At 44.1% G+C, this 25,139-nt stretch overlaps 2 protein-coding genes across 8 annotated transcripts in view; both read right to left on the reverse strand.

Moving 5' to 3' along the window:
* Positions 1 to 246: 246 nt before the first annotated feature.
* Positions 247 to 8,088, reverse strand: LOC102792013 (zinc finger protein aebp2-like). The gene is made up of 8 exons (XM_006799745.3): positions 7,301 to 8,088; positions 3,447 to 3,675; positions 1,506 to 1,613; positions 1,241 to 1,427; positions 1,047 to 1,171; positions 901 to 968; positions 690 to 803; positions 247 to 618 (listed from the first exon to the last, which is right to left on the reverse strand). Exons 1-8 carry the CDS (start codon positions 7,819 to 7,821, stop codon positions 606 to 608), a joined length of 1,365 nt encoding a protein of 454 aa, XP_006799808.1. The 5' UTR covers positions 7,822 to 8,088; the 3' UTR covers positions 247 to 605.
* A 2,052-nt stretch (positions 8,089 to 10,140) lies between these two features.
* Positions 10,141 to 25,139, reverse strand: part of LOC102783814 (pleckstrin homology domain-containing family A member 5-like) — a 128,299-nt gene continuing 113,300 nt past the window's right edge. For 6 of the 7 annotated variants that reach the window (XM_087830746.1, XM_087830749.1, XM_087830747.1 and 3 more), the window contains 6 exons: positions 23,505 to 23,696; positions 23,274 to 23,417; positions 22,558 to 22,671; positions 18,591 to 18,736; positions 18,298 to 18,449; positions 10,141 to 13,023 (listed from right to left, as the gene is read on the reverse strand). In XM_087830746.1, coding sequence (XP_087686872.1) covers positions 12,989 to 13,023; positions 18,298 to 18,449; positions 18,591 to 18,736; positions 22,558 to 22,671; positions 23,274 to 23,417; positions 23,505 to 23,696 — 783 coding nt within the window. In that variant the 3' untranslated portion in view covers positions 10,141 to 12,988. The remainder of the gene's footprint in view (positions 13,024 to 18,297; positions 18,450 to 18,590; positions 18,737 to 22,557; positions 22,672 to 23,273; positions 23,418 to 23,504; positions 23,697 to 25,139) is intronic. The other variant, XM_087830745.1, reaches the window with a different exon arrangement.

Raw genomic sequence — 25,139 nt, forward strand, 5'->3', positions numbered from 1 at the left:
GTTATCAGTGTTTCTGCCCGATTACAGACCAAGTACTTTTCACGTGTGAGGCAAACATGATAAACGTTACACTCCAGAAACTGATAAAAAATAAATAGGTCCTCAGATATGTGGGTACTGAGGAACTGATCTAACATAATATATTATGTTAGATTGTATATATAACAATTATAATCTAACATAATATATTATTATATATATATATATTATGTTATATATTTAGGAGGTAAAGACTTCAGAGCAGGTGGACACTGGACAGGTTTAATGACATCATACAGAACAGTGTCAGTGTATGCACGATGAACATATCCTCTTTTAAAATATCCAAAATGTTCTGGCAGAAAAAAGACGTCTATCTACAGTCCAGGTAAAATCCAAAGTATAAAAATATATTACAAATCTCCTGTATTTACAAAGACTGCTTCTCTCTACAGTTACAGCTGTCAGTTTCCAGCCTAGTTGTGTTACTTACACTTACATACACTCAGTAAAGTCAGCACCTAATGTAGAAAACACTGGAGGCTACACGAATCACAACAAACAAGTCCCTCTACGTCCCACCGACGAGGGAGATCCTGGAGCGTCATCACGTCACCGCGAGTCACTCAGAAGAACATTCTGCAAGAGGAACGGTGAAAACATCAGAGCTGTTTGTCTGTCAGCATCTGAAAGCATCTCTGCAGGCGTACCTGTAGATGTTCGGGTCCAGGAGGACAGCCGTGTCCGAGGGCAGCTTGGACAGATGCACCACCTTGGTCTTCTGCTGCACTCTGTCGCTCTCGTTCACCCACACGTCGGGCAGTCTGACGCGAACGACAACACGGTTACACTAACACTGCATGTTTACCACTGTGGGTTCCCCCACTCTGGCCTGTGTAACTGAAGCTGGGGAGGACTTACATGTCCTCAGGTGTCCAGTGCAACAGGACCTTCACTTTCCCAGAGTCCTCCTTCCTTTTGGCGATTACCTGAACACGCACAAAACACGGCATCACACCTGCACAGGACTTTGTGTGTTAGCTGTGTGCGTGTCTGTGTGTGATTACCGTGCTGTGGAAGACTACACTGTGTCCATTACCCAGGCTCTCGATGTGTGTTGCTAGATTGAGAAGGATGGCTCGGTGGCGGATGGCGTCCATGGTCTGAGCGTCAAAGAAGTCGTGAGGTCGTGCTAGAAAGACGAAACGATTCGTTTAACGTGTGACCCTGGAGGGGCGTTGTGCGTGTGTGCGGTACATACGGAGCGAGCGCCTGTGCTTGTTCTTCAGCTTCCTCCTCTTGTTGAGGCCGGCCTTGGAGGGAGATTCCTCTTTGACTTTGCTCTGGCTGGACATTTTGGACGAGCTCTGGGAGCTGAAGTGCGTGGGGACGTGGCGTGCGAGCCCCCCCTGGGAAGCAAACGTGGCGTTGCAGCCCCCGACTACACACTGGAGGAAACACAGATGTGAGTGCGCGAGCGAGGCAGACTAACAGACGTGTGTGTGGCGTCAGCTGTGTGCGATCACCTTAAAAGGTTTGTCTCCGCTGTGGGTCAGCATGTGTCTCTGCAGCCAGCTCTGGCTGGTGGATGGCGTGTTGTAGACTTTGCAGCCTTTCCACAGACACACAAACACCTGTGGGCACAAACACACATTACTGCGGCAGAGCCAGAGCTGCACACTAACACGCACATCAGTGCCGATGTCTGAGGTTTAACACGAGTGATAGCGAGTCCCCTCACTACAGGCTCTACCATATAAAGCACCCTGAGGCGACTGTCGTGATTTGGTGCCATATAAATAAAATTGAACTGAAGTGAATATTAAAGGACGTCATCAAATTTAAAAATGTGTGCATGCTTGTCATTAGCAACACGTTAGCAGGATTCAACCAATCAGTAACCTCGATAAACCAGAAGCTCCCAGCGAGAGCACTTTAGTTTGGGTTAGCGAGCAAACCGCTGCACTGGACGAGCAGTGATCCATCTGAGGCCGAGTTCGCTTATGTTGTCCTCGTCTTTCTAATGACAAACAGAAATGTACTTCCTGCTGGGATAAATCAAACCTACGCTTCAATCAAACATCTTTATTCCAGTTTTACTTCTCTCCTTGTGTTTGACTGGCACAAAGCTTTAAAGTGAAAAAAAATATTAATATACAACATTTTTAGAGCACTTTTTGGGGCGGGACCAAAAGGATGGATTTTTTAAAATGTGCTCCTGCACAAAAAATAATAATGGATCAAAATGAATGTTGGTGCCAATCTTTGGACCATCTAAAGGCCTAATTATAATAACAATCAAATATTACTTCAAATGTATTTTATGGAAAATATTTATGTTTTTATTTTTTTTCTGTTAAAAAAACAGGGCGCTCATGTACCCAAACTGGTATTTAAAGGGTTAAAACAATGAAAATATAATTAAAACTTGATATGGATATTTTAAGCAGAAGTAGTTTTAAAAGACTGACTCGTTTAAAGTGGAAAAAAATATTGATATATAACCTTTTAGAGCACTTTTTGGGGCGGGACCATTTTTGGTCCCGAGGACCACGAAAGGATGGATTTTTTAAAATGTGCTCCTGCACAAAAAATAATAATGGATCAAAATGAATGTTGGTGCCAATGTTTGGACCATCTAAAGGCCTAATTATAATAACAATCAAATATTACTTCAAATGCATTTTATGAAAAATATTTAAGTTTTTATTTTTTTTCTGTTAAAAAACAGGGCGCTCATGTACCCAAACTGGTATTTAAAGTCTGAGTGCTTGGGTACAGTAGTAGCACCCTTTACACAAAAAACAGTATGTGTTGGATTTTCATGTTAGCACAACTTTGCTGCATTTTTCCAGAGTTTACTGTTGTTTCTGTAATTTAACCAGTTTCCACACTGGAATAACCGTAGTGGGCAGCTCATTAAATAAATACTGTGTGTAACTTCATTACTTATGCATTATTACACACATTACACGATACTGAGAGGAAGTCTCTTTTTCTGCACCCTCACTACTAAATGCAGGGAGGTGGGTTAGAAGACAGAAAGTCACTGAAAACAAACCAAATTCAACTCACACTTCCTCTTTCTTTGTGGGCACGTTTTATTTTCTGAATAGTGGCGTTGCCTGGTCGAGCTCATGACTGCGTAACCAAAGGTTGTTACAGGCAGCTCAGTGTAACTCAAACGCGTCTATCAAAACTACTCTGACAAATAAATGCAGCACATGTTGGTCTGTTGAACCTCGTTTTGAGTCCAGACTCCATTTTCACCACCTGCTGTTTCTGACTGGAACCTCTGGTTTGACATTACGAGGGCTCGCCTGGCCTCTAACCCATCTGAAACCTCTGGTTTGACATTACGAGGGCTCGCCTGGCCTCTAACCCATCTGAAACCTCTGGTTTGACATTACGAGGGCTCGCCTGGCCTCTAACCATCTGAAACCAACACACAGTAACGTGTCACTGACCCCGCCTCTCTGTCCGTCCACATGTGTTGCTCTGATGTGCTCAGCCAGGTCAGGGCTGCTGGGAAACAGCAGCTGGCAGTGATCCCAGCAGCAGGTGTAGCTCAGAGATTTGCCCCCCGCCACCAGTGAACCACTCCCTGCTACTCCACCTGTGTGACCGTTCAGCATAGCGGGGGTGGAGCGACCGCTGGACGCTGTGCTCTCCATGTCCATCAGAGTGGAGCTGATACTGAAACACACACAAAACACGAGAAATCAAAATGTGATCTGACAGAATGAAAATAAATGCATGTTCAGTGTTTTATTTCACTCGTCACCCAACTGATGGTTGGGGTCAGTGCAGGATGAACCACTGAAACCCCCCATGGGTGACAGCTGTGGTCTGGGAGAGAGTCTATAACTCTGTCTGCAAATACAGTAAATAATGACCAATGTTGGGCAATTAATTATATAGTTACTTCTTCAAAAAAGTAACTGAGTAATGCAAACAAAGTTTTTTGCAGCTGTTTACCTAAAAATGCAGCCACTAACTACACACTAACGACACGCTAACCACATGCTGACTACACGCTAACGACACGCTGACTACACGCTAACGACACGCTAACTACACGCTGACTACACGCTAACGACACGCTGACTACACACTAACGACACGCTAACGACACACTAACTACACGCTAACTACACAAGATTTGTGCTAAACGTCTCAAATCTCTCACATCTCAAACACACCGTCACTCCTAAAACTTCCCCCTCCCTAAACAACTAAACACCATGTTGCCATATCATTTTTGATTGGTCCACATGGTACATTTTTCCACCAATAGGAAAGGCTGGGGGTGGAGTTTGTCTTTGTTCACGGGCTTTCGAGCGTTTTCCTTATAAAACGCCGTTTTTACCGTTTCTTCCCGCAGTAAATATAAACAACGACAGTATTCAGGAAGAAAAACACACATTGCAGATATTTTATCATAACTCTGGTTTTACGGCCGATCAACACAATTTAACTGGTATAAAGTCCACACTTTGTCCATCAGTTGTTCGTCTGTCCTGCTCACATCTCCAATGGTTGTACACGTTGTCATTAACGTGGCTTCACTCCACATCAGCCACTTTGCTAAAACACCGGTGTCGGCACATAAGGACGCTGTCATCAACCACGTTGATTAGCTGCGTATATACAAATGTGAATCGCATCATTGGCTGGACTATGGGATAAGGCGGCATCGTTCTGATCCCATACAGGAGCAGCCAGTCACTGACTCACACTGCAGAACAGAATTGTTAAAGTTTTAATTTTAATTTCAGTTCAGGTTGATTGTTTCTGTGCGCAGAGACGCCAGCAGCGCAGCTTAGAGGGAACATTGACCGTGAGAAGATTTACAAAAGCTCTTAAAACTCGATGAATATTTATCTCAATATCCAAACTATCCAATATTAATGTGTAGGAAAACTGTCTGACACACATCAGACAGTTTCAGGCTGCAGTCCACGAGGTTCATGACTGAGCGCCTTCAGGCAGCTGTTTGTGATAGCTGATAGTGTACGGGTCTGGTTGCTACTTTCTGTCACAGGTCGCGACCTCAAATAGTATAAAGACACACTGTGCAGTGAAAAACTGGCTACCTGGAGCACGGCCCGGCTCTCACAAGGACTACTTCAGGTGAGGAAGACCGCAAGTCTTAAAAATTCACAGGTAACCACAGATCATCATCATCATCATCAGAAACAGAGCCATGGCAGGAGGCCTGCGGGGACTCAACAATGGCTGAGATGGTGATCCTGCCTGTGTCATGTTAGAGGAAAGTTACTCAGTTTTACATTTAAATTATTTTACAAACCAGTTTTCCTTCGTGCACAGAAATGAAAGATAACTTGGATAATGCTTCAGAATAACTGCCAAAGTAAATACCTCTAAGATCTATGAATATGACTTATGGATTAACTGGGTGTGCTCACTGATGCTGTAACGCCATCGTTCTCCCGACTTCACTGCACGATTTATATCAGTATGTTATCAACAACCCCTCGAATGACACCGGACGAGATGTGAAGCCTAAACGTTTGAATGCTCATCAGCACAGTGTCAGGATGTGACTGTAAGTGACCACGGTCACTGCTCAGTACCTGACTTTGATTACACTCCGTCACTGAGTCGGCGAAGCTTCTGATGAACACCGGTGAGGATGTTTGGGGTTTGGTGTCAGCAGGCGCTGCTGTTCGCTGATATTCACGTGGGCTGACTCGCACATAGCAAAGAAACTTTGATCAAACTGTTGATCAGAGAGAAACGAGCTTAAACGTTTAAGACGTGTGTTAGCTTGGATCCTTATGTTGTTGTTTAGCCTTCGTTGGCTTTCCAGAGACGGGAGGGTCGCACATCTGCTGAAAATAACCAATCACAACAATATCGAGCTCATCGCTAATACGTCAGATAACATCAGCCTGCTGATAACTCCATTTTACAACTGTAGACTTTTCAGCGAGTATTTGATAAAACAAACAGACCGAGGTCTAAACTCAAACTCAACCCTCATGACAAAGATAGATGGAAACCAGTCACCTCAGTTTGGTGGATGAACAGCTGACAGAGTAACTTCAGTTACTTACCCCCCTTGGTAAAACCAACCACTATAACCTGGGCTTCATCATGAAGCAGCCAGTTTGGGGTTTGGTTTTGTTTTTTTGGAAATGATGAATTACATCTTCTTTGTGTGAGTGTTGTCCACTGATTCTCCCGCTGGTGTAAAAGTGTGTTGGTGGGGTCTATTTTTCCACTTTAGTCAAAATGTGTCACACAAATAAAGACTTCACGTGAGACGTGTTCACCCCGGCTAACCCTGCAGACCTGTCTTACTGCCTCCAAACGTTTCACTGCTAACACTAACCACAGAGGCTGGCAGTGCCACTTTCAGACCTGATGTCATCTGTGTTTTTGCCTTTATAAAAACTGAAGAGAACCAAGCTGACAGGAAATGACATGTTCAAAGTAAAACAACACGATACAGACAGAAGCTGATTAAGAGTGTTGTTGCAAACACAGAGTGGTCATCTTATTTTTAGGAGCTAGCGACACTCAAGTTCCCCAACATGCAATTGTTTGTGGTGAGAGCCTATACATCCAAAAAGTTCAGCATTATAAAAGCTCCTCACTCTCCGTGCTTTACAGTTGTGGTCATCATATTTTGAAACTGTATAGTTTACAGAGAATGGATGTATGATTAGCAAGCACCCAACTAACAAACAACAACAAAAACCCACATGTAGAAAATGACTCACTAACCCTACAAACACCGACTGTCTGCAGCTGCCTCTTGGTTACACATCCATACTAAGAAGTGTTAGTTTCCATGAAAGCATCATTTTATGCCAAAAACCTGCAACAACCAGCGTGTGGAGTTTTCTGTCCATCTGCTTATAAAACGCTTATTTCACAAACCCAAGAAAGAAAGAAGACCTATCAACCAAGAGTGATCCCAGACTGTGACCTTCATGAAACATCTGCTCTTATTCGGCTAATTTATCCTGGTTTATCGATCATATAGGTAGATGGCACGTGTGAGGGTATGCCCCCCCCCCCCCCGGGGGGGTGAACAAAGACATGTAGGTCAGCTGTACTTTAGTATTAGCATGAGACTACATCATATTTGTGTAACGAGCACTGCTGTAAGCCAACACTCCCCCACACTACACGCTTCCGTGGACTAAATACAGACCAGCGTGTCCTATAGAGACGTTCAAGAACTACATGACCCGGCGGAAGCGAACATTTTCACCTGTAAACAAACTGCTTCAAAGCTGTGAACTTGGCATGGTGCTGTAAGATAAGGCCACCGCTCAGCCCAACAAACCTGTCTTCTGAATCCATCCGACTGAGCGGCTCTCCGTCCGACGAGGTGAGCTCCGTGCTGGCCCGTCTCTTGATGCCGTGCTCAGGCTTGTCCGCGGTCTTTGTGTGGTCAGCAGGCGGTGAGGCGGACGCGTTCCCCCCCTCTCTTTGTTCTTGTTTCAGCACCCGGGAGCCCTCTTGTGCGAAATCGGTGCTACTTGCCAAGCTGCCCTGTGCGGGACTTTTCGCGGCTTCACACAGTTCGAGGTTCGGGGCCCTTTCGCCAACAGCCGACTTTTCGGTACGCGGAGCGGTTTCTTGGTCGGGGACGGGGGACGGGGCGTCTCCGTGCTCCTCCGCCGCATCGCGGCCACTCACTCCGCTGGTCTCCGCTTTCCTGCTGTCGTTGTTGTCGCCCGGTTCCTGTTTAGGATCGGGGACGGCCTGTCCTTCCATGCCGGTTACGGTCGTCTCACCGGTGTCGTTTTCTTTCGACGTCCGCTGAGAATCTTGTTCGGCTCTTTCCGTCGTTATCTGCCGCATTTTCGAGCAACACCAAAGGCTATTTTTGTGACGTTTCACCGGAAAAGTTGCCCTCGGGCTGCCCTCCTTGTTGCACTCACGCTTGCTTGTAGCGTAAAGCACAACAGGGGGTTTGATGACGTCGACGTCAGCGATGCCGAAGCTGGTCTATTTGAAGATGGCACACTTTGTCGTTCACCGTTAAATGTAACGTTAGCGCTCAGTTAACACGCGAGGAAGACCGTGTTTGTAGTTTAACCGCAAGTTACGAATAACACTGATAACCCAGAAGTAGCTTTGACGTTAACGTGTAACTTATACACGTGTTTGAGTGCGAATCCATCATCCGGGCTTTCGTGCAGTTTCCTGATGCTCCAGCTTCCTCCCGCAGCCATAGATGTGGTTACTCGGTCATTCCTGTAGATGTGAACGTGGCTGCGATTGGTTGTCCAGTTATAGGCGACCGGCCCACAGTCCGGACCGTAACCTTTATGGGAGACGTGGTCTCCCATAAAGGTTACCGGCTTTAAAATATTCACACAGTTTGACTTGATTTATTTGAAAATGAATAAATGTCTGTATTTGCAGAGCGGGTGAGTCATCTTCGCAAGAACACACGATCTGTGGCATTGTGGTTCTAAGCTCCACGTGTTCCGACAAACAGAAAAAGGAGTCCAGGCAGAAAGTGCTGAAGAGGCACATTGTTCCGCGTTCCTCACGCCAGCGCTGCTCTCAGGAGTTTTTCGGAGCCTTCGTGTCAGCATCAACACTTTCCCGAGTTAAATCTCAGCCCACTCCACTGACAGAAGCCGAGAAGTGTGCTGACGTCATTGATCAATTGTTTGGGTGAAATGGAGGCCTGTCCCTTCTCTGCTTGTGTGTGGATGGAAACAGGCTTTCAGTAAATACTGTTTCTTTCGATGGTTGGTAAATACAATACACTGGGCTTGAGACCAGTTGGCTGAGTAATCCATAATAAAAGTTAGTATATGTCTGCCAGTATGTTTCACTTCTACATACATATGTGCCGGAAATCTCTTTGGTGTTAGTTTGTGGGCAAATAGCAACGACCGGTCACTGTAGGATGAGGCTGCTTGCAAGTAAATCACCATCTGAAAAATGTATCCTCTTTTTTCCATATTCATAGTGAGACTAACATCGAACAGGAACTCCGGGCCTGCCGTCGGCTCTTCATCCACATATTTGCAGCTTTACTGGAAGCCTACAAACATGTTGCCCATAGGTACCAGTAGCTTGCTAGATTAGTGGTTTTCTCTTCAGAGGCCTAGATGAGCACCACTCATTGATCCTCAGAGAAGAAAACATTTGAGCCCATCAGAGAGTTTTAGATCACACAGTGGTGTGGGACAGAATTAGACATAATCATTTCATCCACAGGGTGTGTGGGTCCTTCAACGAGTCCTGTGATTGATATGAGGAGTCATCAAAAGCTTTAGAGGGTGCACATGCTGAAATTATAATATGTTTAGTGTCTCTGAGTCACCTTTCTCACTCACTATGTGTTAACAGACCTTTCTGCATTGAATCATCCATCCATCCATCCATCCATTCGCTTCCACTTATCCTTTTCAGGGTCGCGGGGGCGCTGGAGCCTATCCCAGCTGTCACAGGGCGAGAGGCGGGGTCCACCCTGGACAGGTCGCCAGTCTGTCGCAGGGCCAACACACAGGGACAGACAATCACATTCATTCGCACATTCACACCTAGTGGCAATTTGGATTATCCAATTAACCTATCCCCACAAGCTGCATGTCTTTGGACGGTGGGAGGAAGCCGGAGTACCGGAGGGAACCCACGCAAACACGGGGAGAACATGCAAACACAGAAAGACCTGATGGTGGAATTGAACTCAGGACCTTCTTGCTGTGCGGCAACAGTGCTAACCACCGTGCCACCGTGCTGCCTCAGACATTGAATCATATCTGTTATTAACCTCTGTCTCTCTTCCACAGCATGTCTTTATCCTGTCTTCGTTCTCTCACCTCAACCAATCACAGCAGATGGCCCCGCCCCTCCCCGAACCTGGTTCTGCTGGAGGTTTCTTCCTGTTAAAAGGGAGTTTTTCCTTCCCACTGTCACCAAAGTGCTGCTCATAGGGGGTCATATGATTGTTGGGTTTTTCTTTGTATGATTGTGGGGTCTACCTTACGATACAAAGCGCCTTGAGGTGACTGTTGTTGTGATTTGGTGCTATTTAAATAAAACTGAATTGTGATGAAAGAATCCGCCCTGAAAAGCATCACTTCAAAGAGAAAAGTGAAACAAGCATGTTTTAAGAACATCAACATTTATTTCACATGATATAAAACAGATGAGATATGAATGTTTTGCATATTGACTCTAATATTAATGATAATAATTTCTTATACTTATAATATTCACTCTTCTTTTTTCACTGTGTACATAAAGTTTTCTATCTTATCTTAATTTTTTTTACAGTTTATTTATCTCTTAATTTTTTAATGTCCTGGGGCTTCAAATACCTATTTATTGCTTTGTACATGTGCCGTTTTCTGAGTTTCCACCACCTAGGACAGAGTCAAACTAAGAATCTTTTTATGTGTATTTTCTAACTGATACAAACCAAAGTGAGGAAAAACAAAGAGACACAAACTGAGAAAGACTTCAAATTCAACTCATTCGCATATTATGTGTGGCTTTGCAAGCACGTCAGGGTATTCAAACCATCTGCTCAACATAAACAATCCTAACTTCATACCTTAATCTGTAAAAAACAAAAACAAACAGCAGCATGATGTGGCACCTTGTTAAAGTAAAAAACAGCTTAATATTCATATAATATATGGATATACTTATATTAAAATGAAGGCTAATCTGTTATTTTGCAGGTGTAAAAGATGTGGGATCCCTCCAGTCTGAAATCAACCAAAGGATCCAGATCCGAGCAGGTTAAAGATTAGCGGCCACTTGGGGTTAAAGTAAAGCACTGTGTCGTTTGGTGCTGTGCCGTCTGCGATGAGGCTTCTCAGATGCTCGTATATACAGCTGTACACTCATCTCTAGCAACTCAGGAACAGCTAATATCCCGTCCACCAGAACTACAGATAACTGTTATTTAATAGTTATGTTAGGATGACTTTAGCACTTAGTAAGGTATCAAAAGCTCTGTACACGTGTATGTATTTGGCAACACAGTTTTATGAGGCTACATTACATCCAAAAGAAGTCACACATAAAAGTGAGACTGTACAATGGTTTAGCTCAGATTCTTGCCCAGAAATATTCCCACATGGTGTTTTGGAGAAAAACAACACGCTGGCTCCGTGGCAGCACATGGCTGTAGCGTAACAAGTGGAAGCAAAACATTAAGTTTTCACTTTTACCAGATAAGTGGTACAATCTTTAAAAAAAGGTTAAAGTGAATAATCTGAGTTTATGTTTCAGTGTCTGGACCAACCGGCTACTGCAAAGGTTGACGCACAGGCGAAGATTTGAACATTGGGTTGGTAAACTTCAGGTCCTCCTTCCTTTCATGCTCCACTGCCTCTCACTCACGAATGAACACGAAAAGGCACAATACAGTGAGCAACTGCAAAATATCACGCCACCTGAACTCAGCCAAACAAACTGTATATATATATGGATGCGCTTGATGTCAAAACTGATGATTAAATTAAAAGCTTAACCCTTAAACTGAACGTCCAATCTGCCTGTCAGCTTATTTCCCCTCACTCAGGAGTTCAGATGCTTGATGGGGTTAGTGCCAACCTCAGACTAGACACAACAGTCCACTGGTTTCTCCATCACCCCTTACACCACACCAGTCTGAGTCTAGATTACAGGGATTTATCCAGATATTTCCAAAGACATTTACAAACACTTCATGTCAGGACTGGCCATTTGTCCTGAGGTGAGGAAGGAGCCACGTGTCATAATTTCCATTTACAAGATGAATGGTTTGTTACTCTGCTATATGTGGGCCTTTGGATCATGGAAAAGCTTTGGATTGCTCATGTGCCACAGATTACAAAGCCATTATCACTAAACCACCCAGATTTTATGAAGCTAACTGAATCACACGGTCCATAAAAGTGACTGGACACTACACGTCTCCTGCGAGGTCTAAATCCTTTCATCAGCATCAGGCTCCACTCGGTGTTTCAGGGCTACTCAGAGGTATTTACACCAGAGCAGTGGCTCCATGCTGCCTGGAAAAGGCAAACCTTTCCCTTTCACCTGTGGTTTGGTCACCTGGTCAACTCCTTCCTGTTTACAACACATTCCCAAAAAGCAGGGGCTCTGTGTAAAAAGTAATTTGACTTGTTTGATTATTTAAAGCCTTGTTCAATTAAAAAAATAGCACAAAGGCAACATATCAAACATTAAATCTGAGAAATGCAGTGTTGTCAATATACTGAATTAGACGCGTGAAACACTGAGAGCAGGTTTGCTCCTGTATTTTAACACTGAAAAGTGTGGAGAGGGAAGGTTTTTTCTCCAAGTTTATACGCCTCTCTGCATTTAATCATTAGTAATAATCATCATCTCTGGCTCTCTTTATCTTCCTCACATCAACAACCAGCCATGGAAATGGCTGCACCTCCCTGATACTGGTGGAAGTTTGTTCCTGTTAAACCGGAGTTTTTCCTTTCTGCTGCTCGCACAATTACACGGTCCTTCTTTCCTATATACAGTTCATGAGGCGACTGTTGTGATTTGGTGCTATGTAAACAAAATTGAATCAATGTTGATCTTTTAAACATTTAATAACTTGTACTTTAACTTTGGAGTTGGGATTGCATTTTGCTTTTAATCGTATTTAGCACAGCTGTTTTACGCTGAAGCTTTATTGTAACACTACAGCTATGAATTTCTGGGCTTCTTCAGGCTTTTTGTAGTTAAACCACATCATTTTTAAACTAAACCATTTCACAGTCCTAGAATATGCTGACGTCTCCACAGAATGTGTTTTTAAGGACAGAGTATGTGCCGGCAGATCTAATGAGCACTAAAGATACTGAATATCTGCCTCTTTGAATATGATGGCTGGTCGTCTCGGTGTCGTCAGTCTGAATCATCATCCTCTCAGTCTCTGTGTTGGCACGTAACACTCGTGCCAACAGTTGTAAATGCAGGAAGCATTGCTCTGTGCAGGCTGGTTACATTTGAGCTCAATGGGACGCCGGTGAGGATGTCCGGGCATTGCTCACGTGTCACTGCTCACCAACGTGAACGTCTGTGCTGCAAAGAGGACAAGAAGAGGAGAATGAAATTTAGATTAGTGCTGTTCTTTTTCACTTATTTACCTACAAGTACTTTAACCATCGATGCAGCTTTATTAACACAAACTACTGGGTGTTAGAAGATAATCCTTCTGGAGAATTGGAACAAGTATTTGGTGAGTCATAAGATAGAAAGTGATTTAGATGCAACTGGTATATTATTATATTATTATTATTATTGTTATTATTATTGTTATCGTTATTGTTGTTGTTATCATTATCATTATTATTATTATTATTGTTATTATTATTATTATTGTTGTTATTATTATTATCGTTATTATTTTTATTATTATTATTATTGTTATTATTATTATTATTGTTATTATTGTTATTGTTATTATTGTTGTTATTGTTATTATTATTGTTATTATCATTATTATTATTATTATCGTTATTGTTATTATCATTATTATTATTATTATTATTATTATTATTGTTGTTGTTATTGTTGTAATCATTATTATTATTATTATTATTGTTATTATTATTATTATTGTTATTATTATTATTATTGTTATTATTTTTGTTATTGTTATTATTATTATTATTATTATTGTTATTATTATTATTATTATTATTATTGTTATTATTATTATTATTATTGTTATTATTTTTATTATTATTGTTGTTGTTATTGTTATTATTATTGTTATTATTATTGTTGTTATTATTATTATTGTTGTTATTATTTTTATTATTATTATTGTTGTTATTGTTATTATTATTATTATTATTGTTATTATTTTTATTATTATTGTTGTTGTTATTGTTATTATTATTGTTATTATTATTGTTGTTATTATTATTATTGTTGTTATTATTTTTATTATTATTATTGTTGTTATTGTTGTTATTATTATTATTATTGTTATTATTTTTATTATTATTATTGTTGTTATTGTTATTATTATTATTATTATTGTTATTATTATTATTATTATTATTATTATTATTGTTATTGTTGTTGTTATACTTGCACAGTGGAAAGCACTGCTGATTATAAAAAACAAGATGTTTTTATAAATAATAAGAATAATCGTTGGTTTAATAATATCTTACGTAACACGGCGTGAAAGGCCAACAAGGAAACAACATTAAAGAGAAAATCTTTTTCAGACTTTTGGTTTGTAGTTTGAATGAAGAACTTTCTTTGGGACTTGTTTCGTCGCTTATTCCGTGCTGGGCGTCCAGCACATAACCGTCTATAACAACACTAATTATATGGTTGAACATTATCAACAAACGCTGGTAGTTAATAAAATGGGGGGTGAATTTTGTTAGCTTTGCACATGTTCCAGTAGACACTATCGTATACAGTGTATTTAGTTTGGAGATGACAGTATAAGCATCAAAAACATGCGTCTGTGCACCAGCAGTGGATTGTAAGTCCAAAAATAAACCTGAGGCTAAAGACGTTCAGCTGCATTTAGGAATTACAGTCAATTGTATATAACGATGAAATGAATGGGAGACAAACAGTCATTAGTCAATATTTAACTAAATGAATCATAAGACAGAAGTGTCAAAGTGTTTAATTAGTGTTTTATGGTTTTATTGTACCGAGCATCTGGAAAGTATTCGCTCGTTCCACATGCTGTCACGTTACAGCCTCAACATGGATCCAATTATTCTTTCACCTCAAAATTATACAAAATAATGACACAGTGAAAAATGTTGGCTTGACATTTTTGAAAATGTATCACAATTAAAAAGTAATGCAGCCTTTGCCATAACACTCAAAACTGAGCTTAGGTGCGTCCCATCTGCACTGGTCACCTGTTAGACGTTTCAACAACGTCACTGGAGTCCACCTGTAGTAAATTCAGTGGATTGGAAATGATTCTGAGAGCTGCCCACCGGTCTATGTGAGGTCTCACAGAGCAGGCACACCGCTGTGCCAAATGATCAGGTGTGCCGTGGAAGATTATCTGGCTGTATCCCAATTCACGGTCTGCATCCTTAACAGTCCACAAGGGCCGCGCACTCAAAGACCGCTGAGGCCGGGAGTGCGAGGCTTGTGAAACGGACGGTCTAGCCTCCGCTGGGCTGCCCAGGTTGCCTAGCAACCACAACACTAACAGCTGGAAACGTTTCAAACAGCTGTGTTTGACAGAAATGAAGAAGAACACATTTTGTTCATTTGTTTCTACATGAGCTTTGATTAGTTGAGTATCTGAGGCTGAGACCACAGGACTGTAAACATGATTGTTGGGCTTCATTTCTGTACTGAACAGTCATTTAAGATTAGTTAGTAAATAACAATCAGCTGATGTTGTTCATGAGACTAAATCAGACTGTCAAGATTCCCAGTCCCTGCACTGGCCACACAGCCCCACAGCATGATGGAACCAGCACCATATTTTACTGGAGGCAGCAGGTGTTTTTCTTTGACTGCTGTGTTCTGTTTCCTCCATGCATAACGCCCCTTGTTATGCCCAAATAACTTTTATGAACTTTAACTTTTAGTTTCATCCGTCCACAGCAGCTTATTCCAGAATGAAGCTGGTTTGTCCAAATGTGCTTTAGCGTCTCTGTTTGTGCTGTGGGCGGAGCAAAGGCTTCCTCTGCATCACTCTCACATGCAGCATCTCCTCGTGTAAAATGTGCCGAGTGTTTGAACGCTGCACAGTGACTCCATCTGCTGCAACATGATGTTGCAGGTCTTTGGTGCTGGTCTGTGGGTCGACTCTGACCGTTCTCACCGTCGCTTCGGTCTATCCGAGATGTTCTTGGTCTGACACTTCCAGCTTTAACTTGAACTGAGCCTGTGGCCTTTGATTGTCTCAATATGTTCCTAACTGTGGAGACAGACGGCCTACATCTCTGAGACAGCTTTCTGTGTCCTTCCCACCATGATGCTGAACAATCTTTGTCTTCAGGTCATCTGAGAGTTGTTAGTGTTTTTGTTGTTGATATGTTGGGCAATGGAGGATACACGGACCCATCCTTCAAATCCGGGGAAAAGAAGGACGCATTTGAGGGCCGCATTTCGTGCAGCCTTTGAATTGGGACAACCTTCGTCGCGTCGCTGTGACGTAATCGTCCTTAAAATGCGGCCTTTAAGGCTGCAGACCCTGAACTGGGACACAGCCTCTGGTTCTACCGGATTAGTCCTCTAAGCTGGTGTCCTGCAGGTTTTAGATCCTTGATCCAACACAGCCTGTTTAAATGGCTAAATGACCTCCTCAACATGTCTTGAAGTTCTTCACAGACCTGATAATGAACTCATCATGTGATTCAGATGTGTTGACCCAGGGTGAGACCTAAAACCTGCAGGACACCGGCCCTCGAGGCCTGAGTTGGTCACCCCTGCTGTAAGTGATCAGAGTAACGGGCAGAACAATTACATCTCTTCCACTAGAGGGCAGTAAACCTACCTGCTCTAATAAATGGGTTGTCAACTGCCAGTAAAACAGAAGAAGAAATGACATAATCGTCACGCAGCGAGACGACGCAGCGAGACGACGCAGCGAGACGACGCAGCGAGACGACGCAGCGAGACGACGCAGCGAGACGACGCAGCGAGACGACGCAGCGAGACGACGCAGCGTAGCAGATAAATATTTGAAAAGAAAAAGCAGTCATGCTGACTCGGTCCTGCAGAAACTCCGACCCAGATGAAGGCCCGAGCAGGAGTAGTGGTCAGAAGAAAGCACAGCAGCCATACTGGGCACAACCTGAGCCACGTCAGCTGTACCTGCTGCACGGGGGAAATTATTAATATGCTTTTTGTGACATTTTTGTTTGGTGTAATTTTTCTAACATGAAATATTTGCCGTGGCTCCAAAAGGCTGGGAAACACTGCCGGAGAGGACAAACCGAGCTTCAAGTCCAAGGAATGTCTGTGGGGTCTGAGACATTATGGTGGCACAGATGTGGGTTTCAAACATTTCAAACCATCAAAGCAGAAACACGTGTCTTGTGTAGCTTAAGATTTCTCTTATCTCTCCATTAGAGTGTATGCTATGGTCAATATTCATCTCCCTACAACAGTCACAGGGTCCAAAAGCCATCAGAAGGAACATCTCACAGCAAAACACACAGAGTGGGCTTTTCTTCCACCTCTACAGTCAATACAACAAGAAGCTGAAAGCAGCCACCTGAGTGATTCCAGCTTCAGGTTAGATGCAGCACAAAGGTGCATGTAAAATGAAAACTTTCTATATACACAGAGAGGACAGTTAGATCGAACCACAAGTGTCACTGAAGACTCGTGTAGATGTTTTCTAAAGGCAGGAAAGCAGAAGAGGGTCACGCTTATTCTTGATTGGTGTAAAGTAAACGCGCAGCCTGAAGCCGCCTCAGCAGCTGTTAGCGTGAAGAAGAACAAGTTCCTCATGCAGCAGGTTTCAGCCCGACACTTCAGTCTTCTTATACTTTTAGCTTAATGTAGATCAGTTCAATGACACATTAGATCAAATGTATTATCTGTTCACATGTTAATAATATCAATAAAGTGATTTCTCTGCTTAGTAATCAATAAACTGTAATTCTGGTTGTGCAATGCCAAAATATCCACCGACTGTTGGATAACTGTTGCTCGTATATTTCTACCTGTGCAACAGCCCACGATGATGTCAGCACAACATTTCTGACTTCAGTTTTCAGTGTTTCCCACACACAGAAACATGGATAGTGACACGTGATTGTGAGGACACAGAGCGCACCTAAAGTTACTGCTGAAGTAGATCAGTCCTGTTTGTATGTTTGAAGATACTTTGGTCTGTTTCAAAGGTCCAGAGGAAAAATGAAACTAACCTGAGAATCAGTTTTTACCAACGTTGGTTTAAATCAGGGGTGTCAAACTCAAATACACAGTGGGCCAAAATTCAAAACTGGAACAAAGTCGCGGGCTAACATTAATATTTATTGAAAAAAATATCTTCCTCCAGATATAAGAATGAATCTTTTCTTATGGACTCAAACAGGTTTTGCTGAAAAACTGAATATGGAACAAGCAAAGCTTAATACTAAACAATATATATATTAGCTGTATAATACCAGTAGGCCAGCTCTGATAGTAATTTGGTATGGCTTCACGGGCCAAATGTAATTAGGCTGCGGGCCAAATTTGGCCCACGGGCCAGAGTTTGACACCTATGGTTTAAATGATCTCGACAAACATGAGACATGTACAGATATAAGCCAAAGATTAACCAGTGTTAATGTTTTCACGTGTGAGGAGTTAATATGGCTTTGATGTGGGTACAAAGAAAGACTTTTGACCTACATGCCAAAATACTGTTGTTGTGTTTTTTGCTGTCTGCTGTCAGCTGGTTGTATGAATCCAGGCTCTTCCCGAGGTTCTTCTCTCCCCTCGGTCGTGTCATCTCTTCGACCTCGGGCTCAGGGCTCGGAGTCTCAGCCTCAACGATCTGGAAGCTGCAGGAAGCAGAACAGGTAACGATGGATTAGTTTCAGTGATGGACATCAGACTGTAGCTCTATCGAGTTGGTGCTGCAGCGAGCTGTTTCCTATGTAGCTCTCAGCTCGTGTCAGTGTGTCACACAGACACACACACACCTGTTTTCAGTGGTGGCGTTTGTCGGTGAGCTGGTCAGATCTTGCTCTCGGCTTTCATCGTCCTCGAACGGCTCGAGGTTCACGATCTCCACCCGCTGAGGCTGCGAGCCCAAGTCCAGGATCACCACCTTCTGACTCTCACACAGCTACAACACAGATTCACTTTCATGAGAGAACGCAGATCTGAAGGTTGGAAACAATAAAGATTCACAGCAAACTGACTGAGGCTGCTTTCACAGCTACGACTGCATGATGTGAACTGTTGGTACAGACAGCTCAAGCCTGTTAAAGGCCGACTGATGTCATTAAAACTTGCTTTGGCGCCATTCTGAGTCAGCATTATTGACATCATAATTTTTTGAGATGGCGCCGGTGTGTGTGGCTGCCCGTCCTCGCCGGTGCTTCTGCTTTCTACCTTTCCTTCCTTTACTGGACCTCGGCACAGTGCTCCTTATGTTTTTGGTTCATGCTCATCATGTGGTTGTGCAATAATAACCTACGACAGACAAACGCTTTTAAATCTCCGATTCTCTTCCTGCATCGCTCGATCCATGCTGGAACCTGGGTATTTCCTGCTTACCCTTCCCAACCTGCACAAGAAACATTACAGGAAACGGGGTAAAGGAGGGGTCTCTGCGTCCGCCTCAAGGCTTACCTTAAAGCAAAGGCAATTATCCACCTGCTGGCCGGGATAGTCTACGCTTCCTCCGGAGCCGCTTTGATGCTAAAGTGAGCGATCGGTGGATCAGCCCGCTGATTAAAGCTACCCTTCCAGTGGCACGCCTCCCTGTTCAACCCTGGATTACGTCCGACGTGGCGTCCATCACAGCACCCTAAGTGCTCTGCGGCGTGCTACCCGTGGTGACCTAGCTGCCTGGACACGGATGGCTTTACTAAATGTCAGGTGACTGGCGAACAAGACCTTTCTTTTAAACGACTTCTTCCTCACTGCTGGACGTTTTACTCCTGATGGAGACCTGGATTCGCCCGGTGAGTCCCTCCCCTTCTCCGAGGTCCTCCCCCCAGACTGTGCCTTTGTTAGACTGACTGGCAGAGGCGGTGGCTTAGCTTCGGTAACCTTCACAGCTCCCCCCCCCGTGCCTACCCCAGCTTTGAAGCCCAGCTGCTGGAGATGACTGTTAGGCTACTCTGTGTGTTGTGGTCCATCGCCGCCTAAATACAATCAGACTTTTATCTCTGAGTTTGCCGACCTTGTAGGATCTGTTCTTTTTAAACATATCTGTGTTCTTATTACTTTAATACACACGTCTGCTGTAAGGACGTCAGCTGAAGACTTTCTTGCATTAACTCGTTTAACCTCGTTCAGCAGGTAAACAAACCTTCCCACGCTCAGGGCCACACCCTGGACTCGGTCTTTTCCTGAGGCTCGGACATTTGCATCAAGGATATGAACAACGTTGGGATCTCGGACCACTCCACAGTCTGACTTAGATACTGCTGCACTGAGTTCCTGCTTCACGTGTCGTTAATGCTCAAACTGTCTTTCCTGAATTCTGCGTCCACTAATTGTTCTGCCTCTCATATGGTTGAAGACTTTGCCAACACCTTGTTATCCATACGCTCCTCTATGCTTGACACTGGTGCACCTATTAAAATGAACCTTTTCCCAACGCTGGTTAAACGCCTCCACGTGGCGCGACGTGTCTGCCGCCGTGATGAGAGGAGGTGGAGCAAAGATAAACTCCAGGTATCCTGTCAAATCCTACGTGCCAGCTGCTGCTAAAATGGCGAAAGCGGCTTTCTTATCAAGAATGATCCTGGCTCATGGTCAAAACCCCCGAACGCTATTTAAATTTTAATTCGGTGGTCAATCCCCGTCCTGATATGCCGCTGGCGTGCTCGCCGGATCTTTGTGAACAACTTTTAAATCTTAGATAAAGTTTCTTCGCTTCCTTCAGTGTCGAGTCCTGTTTCTGCTCCTGGTTGTTCATCATCAGTTTGAGCCCGTGTCCTCACTCTGAAGCGATGAGCTGAACAACACTACTCTTATATATGATATCCTCCCGTCTTGCAGAGTCAACGACTGCTTCGACGTAATTGGACGCAGTATTTTATGTTTAATGGATCCTCCTTCAGTCTCTGGCTGCGTCAGCTTTGAAACCTGCCGTAGTCCAGCCTGTTCTTAGAGAAGGAGCCTTGATTATGATGATTATGTGAATCACATCTTTAAGCTCCCGTTCCTGTCTAACATTGTCGAGAGGACAGTTCTTTCTCCAGGCGTATTTGGACGTGAACGACATTATTGATAACTTCCTGCCTTTAAACCACAGCACTGACACAGCTTTGCTCCTTAATGATCTTCTAATGCTGATACTGGAGGCGCCGCGGTCCGAGCTCTATTGCATTTATCCTCGGCTTTTGACCTGGTGGATCACAGCCTGTTGTTAGCGAGGCTTGAGCATACTGTCGGCATGTCGCCCGTGGTTGGTCATACCTCTCCAACAGGTGCTTCTCGGTCGACCTGGGCACCTGCTCTTCCTGCGCTGCACTCGTCTGCTGTGCCTGAAGGATCTGTGCTGGGCCCTACTCTGTTCTCGCTGTACATGCTCCCTCTAGGTGCAATCTTTGAGAAATACAATATCGCTTATCACGGTTACGCTGACGACATACAGATCTACTGATCCTGTGTGAGGTCAAAGAGCGGCTCTTAGGAAACTCTCATCTTAAATGATAAGAAAACTAAAATCATAGTATTTGATAATATTCCTCGTGGACAAGTTTGTGATGCCTTTGGTTCCCGTGCCAGCTCCCTCTCTGACACTTTAGCAGTCTGGGCGTGTTGCTGTGTCCGCTGTAGTTCGATCTAGTTTCTACCAGCTGCGTCTCATGTCTGAGGCTGAGCATTATGTTCTGCACAAGGACCTGGAACAGCTTGTTCAGGCCTTTGTGACCTGCAGGCTGGATCACTGCATCACTCGCCTCCTTCATAGACTGCAAACTGTTCAGAATGACGGGAACTGGGAGGTTACCTGTCCCAGCTGACCTGCACTGGCTACCATTAAATTCTGCATCCAATGTAAAATACTGCTGCTTACTAGGGCTGGGTTTTTATAATCGGTTTATCGATTAAATTGATTCTGGCTTGGATAACGTAAAATCGATTCATTAAAATCCTGAATCGATTTTTTAATATAAATTGATTTTGCCCGAAATGCCAGAATCTCACCAAACAGCTGAGACAGTAAATGAGAGCAGGAACACGGAGACTTTAATACTCTATAAACTCTCTAATAAAACTTCAGAGGTGATGTTCATGTGTTGATTAATGGATTTCTTTCATTTCTGATCGACTGCAGAATATTTTTATAAAATCCCAGAACAGGAAAATCTCCTTCATGTGTTTCTGTGTTTATCTTCAGCTACTTTGACACAAAGGCCTCTGCTGTGACGCTCACACCTTTGATAAAGTCTGCATGTGTCTCAGCTTCCTTTTTCTAGATACAAAAATATGTAAATGTACTGATCTGAATTATAATATTTCTGACTGTCAAAATTTCCCAGATTCAAATCAAATTAAATCAAATCGTGGATCAAATCGATTCGGGACCTTGTGAATCGGAATTGAATCGATTCTAGAAATCAGTGACGATACCCAGCCCTGCTGCTTACTTTTAAAATGATCAACAACACAGCCCGAGCTGCCTGATCGAGCTCCTTAGTTCGTACTAAGATCGTCTGCTCAGTCACTCCTGGTGCACCGAGGTCGTCTCAGAAACTGGCTCGTCTCTCCCTGAGTCGCTCTGGCAGAATCACCAGCTCTGTGTGATCACAGCCACCTGCTTCTATGGAAGTCCATCCCACTTCCACGTTTCCCAGGTAAAGCCATTTCCTTCTAGTTCTCGACCTTCAGTATCTAACATGCTTCCTATCACCACTGAATAAGTTTGGTCACACTAATAAACATTGACTATCTGCTGCACAGATGTCCTGGGAAATAAAACAGTACCTCATGATCTAATCTGCCCGTCTGCGGCTCGTCCACACTCTGCAGGCTCGTGTTCCCGTCTTGCTTTGCTTCCTCACATTTGCCATTTTTCACCTCCTCTGCTGTGGGCGTCTCCTGCAGATGGAAATGAAACGATTCTGGTGCTGTGTGTACAGAGTGCAGCAAGTGTCTCTTTCACAATGGAACAAGACACAAAGAACAAGACTTAGAAACTGAATGCAGTCTACATTTGCGTCTCATGAAGGTCACATGTCGGTGTTTTTGCGTGAAGTCTTGGATGAAAATGTTATGTTAGTCTCCCTCCAGCCCAGTCGTGCTGCAGAGTTACTGGCTGTGACTTCTCCGTGTGTCACATCTGCCTCCCTCACTCTAATCCTCTTCTGTTAGATCAGCCCTCTGCATACATCCATGAATCTTCTCTGTGGTCCTCTTTTCATCCTGCCTGGCAGCTCCACCTTATCTTTGCCTCTCCAACCTCGTCTCCTCACAGCCTGAGTCGATGTATTTCCTAACACTGCGACCTCTTGCTCCACCTTCACTCGTCTCGTCATCTTTCACTGTTTTCCTTCTGGCACAAATCTCCCCTGATACGCTGCTCTACTTACTCCACCTTTATCTTGTGCAGTGCTTTGGTTGGTTGTCCACAGGTATCTGAACTATTGCCTCGACCCTTTGCACCTGTAATTGTAAGTACAAAAACGTGAATAAATCCAAACCTTTGCAACAGTCGGCGTTCTTTCTGTGCAGCTTCCTGCAGCGTCGACAGAAGCTCTGCTCTGCTCCTTGTGCTCCACCTTCAGCTGCTGCAGAGCAGCCTCCAGCTCCAAAGGGTCTGCACCGGCTCCTGCTGGGATACGAGTCTGCACAAGGGGAACATGAACCCCTGAGTTAACAGATTTCAAAGCGCAGAGGTCACATCTGAACTGAAGCGTGCGTGAGAGACACACCTGCAGAAGAAGAAATGGATTGTCTTTGCTGAAGGACGGCGAGCGGGTCGGGGTTTCTCTCTTTTTCTCACGGAGCAGCGAGGCCTCCTGGTTTCTTCGTAGCCGATCCAGCTGCTCCTCTACACTCATCCTTGTTCTGCCCACCTCTCTCTCCCCAAATCCGATTTGATCCACTGCACTTTTGGGACGATCCTGCACGGGAAAAGTTTTCACCTCAAACTGTGACTGTGGCTTTCAGAGAGGCAACATTTTAACAAAAGATTAAAAATTCACCTGCAAGCACAGTCTGAGATTTAAATGTTGCCACAAAGAAGTTCACATTTCCCCAGAAGACTTCAGCTCCAGCTCCTTTGTTGGCCTTTAACGGCCCGAGCTCGTTAAAGTCAGAGTGCAGGGTCATCGTGTTGTTCATGTAGATATTAATCATGTGTGACCACGCTGCCTTTTACTGTAACCAGCTCACAAAAACACAGTTATACTAGTTACCACACTGTGTCTCAGCAGCACATGGAGGCTCCTGTCAGGCATCATAGCGGCTGAGATGAACAAGCATGTGGCTCAATGCACACTCCTCATGACAAAGGCAGAAATACCATAGCTGCTGGCAGACCGAGCAGTCAGCCAAGACTGCAGGACCAGGCCGACCAACCTGTGCACTGCCTGCACTGATTAGAGGAAGGCCTATGGCTCAATGCCACACCAGGATCCTAGAAGGCCTGGACCTGTACAAGATCAACGACCCTGAGCGCCTGGAGCTCAATGGAGATGTGGCGGACACACTAGAGGACAACTTCAAGCCCAAAGCACGAGCTGCAGGATCATCAGGGACGATGCTGTGTCCCCACTGCTGTTCTGCATACGCCTGAACCCCCTTCAGCCACAACTTGGCATACAGCTTGATGTATGACATCAAGCTGTATGCCAAGAGTGAACGACACATGGATTCACTGATCCACACTACCAGGATCTACAGCAATGACATCGGGATGTCGTTCAGGCTGGAGAAGTGTAGTTGGATGGTAACAAAGAGAGGGAAGGTAGTCAGAGGGGATCAAACTACCAGAAGGCAACGTTGCAGACCAGTCCAGCACCCTGAGACTGCATGCTAAGAGGATGAGACAACGAACATCCAAGAATACATCACGAATATGGCCCCAACTGACAGCGTGCTCAGTGAATACCTCAGGCAGCAGAAATCTAAGAAAGAGGAGGGAGACGAGGAACCATCATGGAAGGACAGGCCCCTGCATGTATGTACCACCGGCAGATAGAGGAGGTGGCTGATATCCAGAAATCCTACCAGTGGCTGGACAAAGCTGGACTGAAAGACAGCACAGAGGCACTAATCATGGCAGCACAAGAACAAGCTCTGAGCACAAGATCCATAGAGGCTGGGGTCTATCACACCAGGCAAGACCCCAGGCTGTGTAAAGATGAGACAATCCAGCACATAACAGCAGGGTGCAAGATGCTAGCAGCAAGGCATACATGGAACGCCATAACCAAGTGGCCGGCATAGTGTACAGGAACATCTGTGCCGAGTATAACCTGGAAGTCCCGAGGTCAAAATGGGAGACGCCCCCAAGGGTGGTGGAGAATGACCGAGCTAAGATCCTGTGGGACTTCCAGATACAG

Source organism: Neolamprologus brichardi, chromosome 17 (genome assembly GCF_056152115.1).
Source record: "Neolamprologus brichardi isolate AB-2024 chromosome 17, ASM5615211v1, whole genome shotgun sequence".
NCBI classification, from domain to species: domain Eukaryota; kingdom Metazoa; phylum Chordata; class Actinopteri; order Cichliformes; family Cichlidae; genus Neolamprologus; species Neolamprologus brichardi.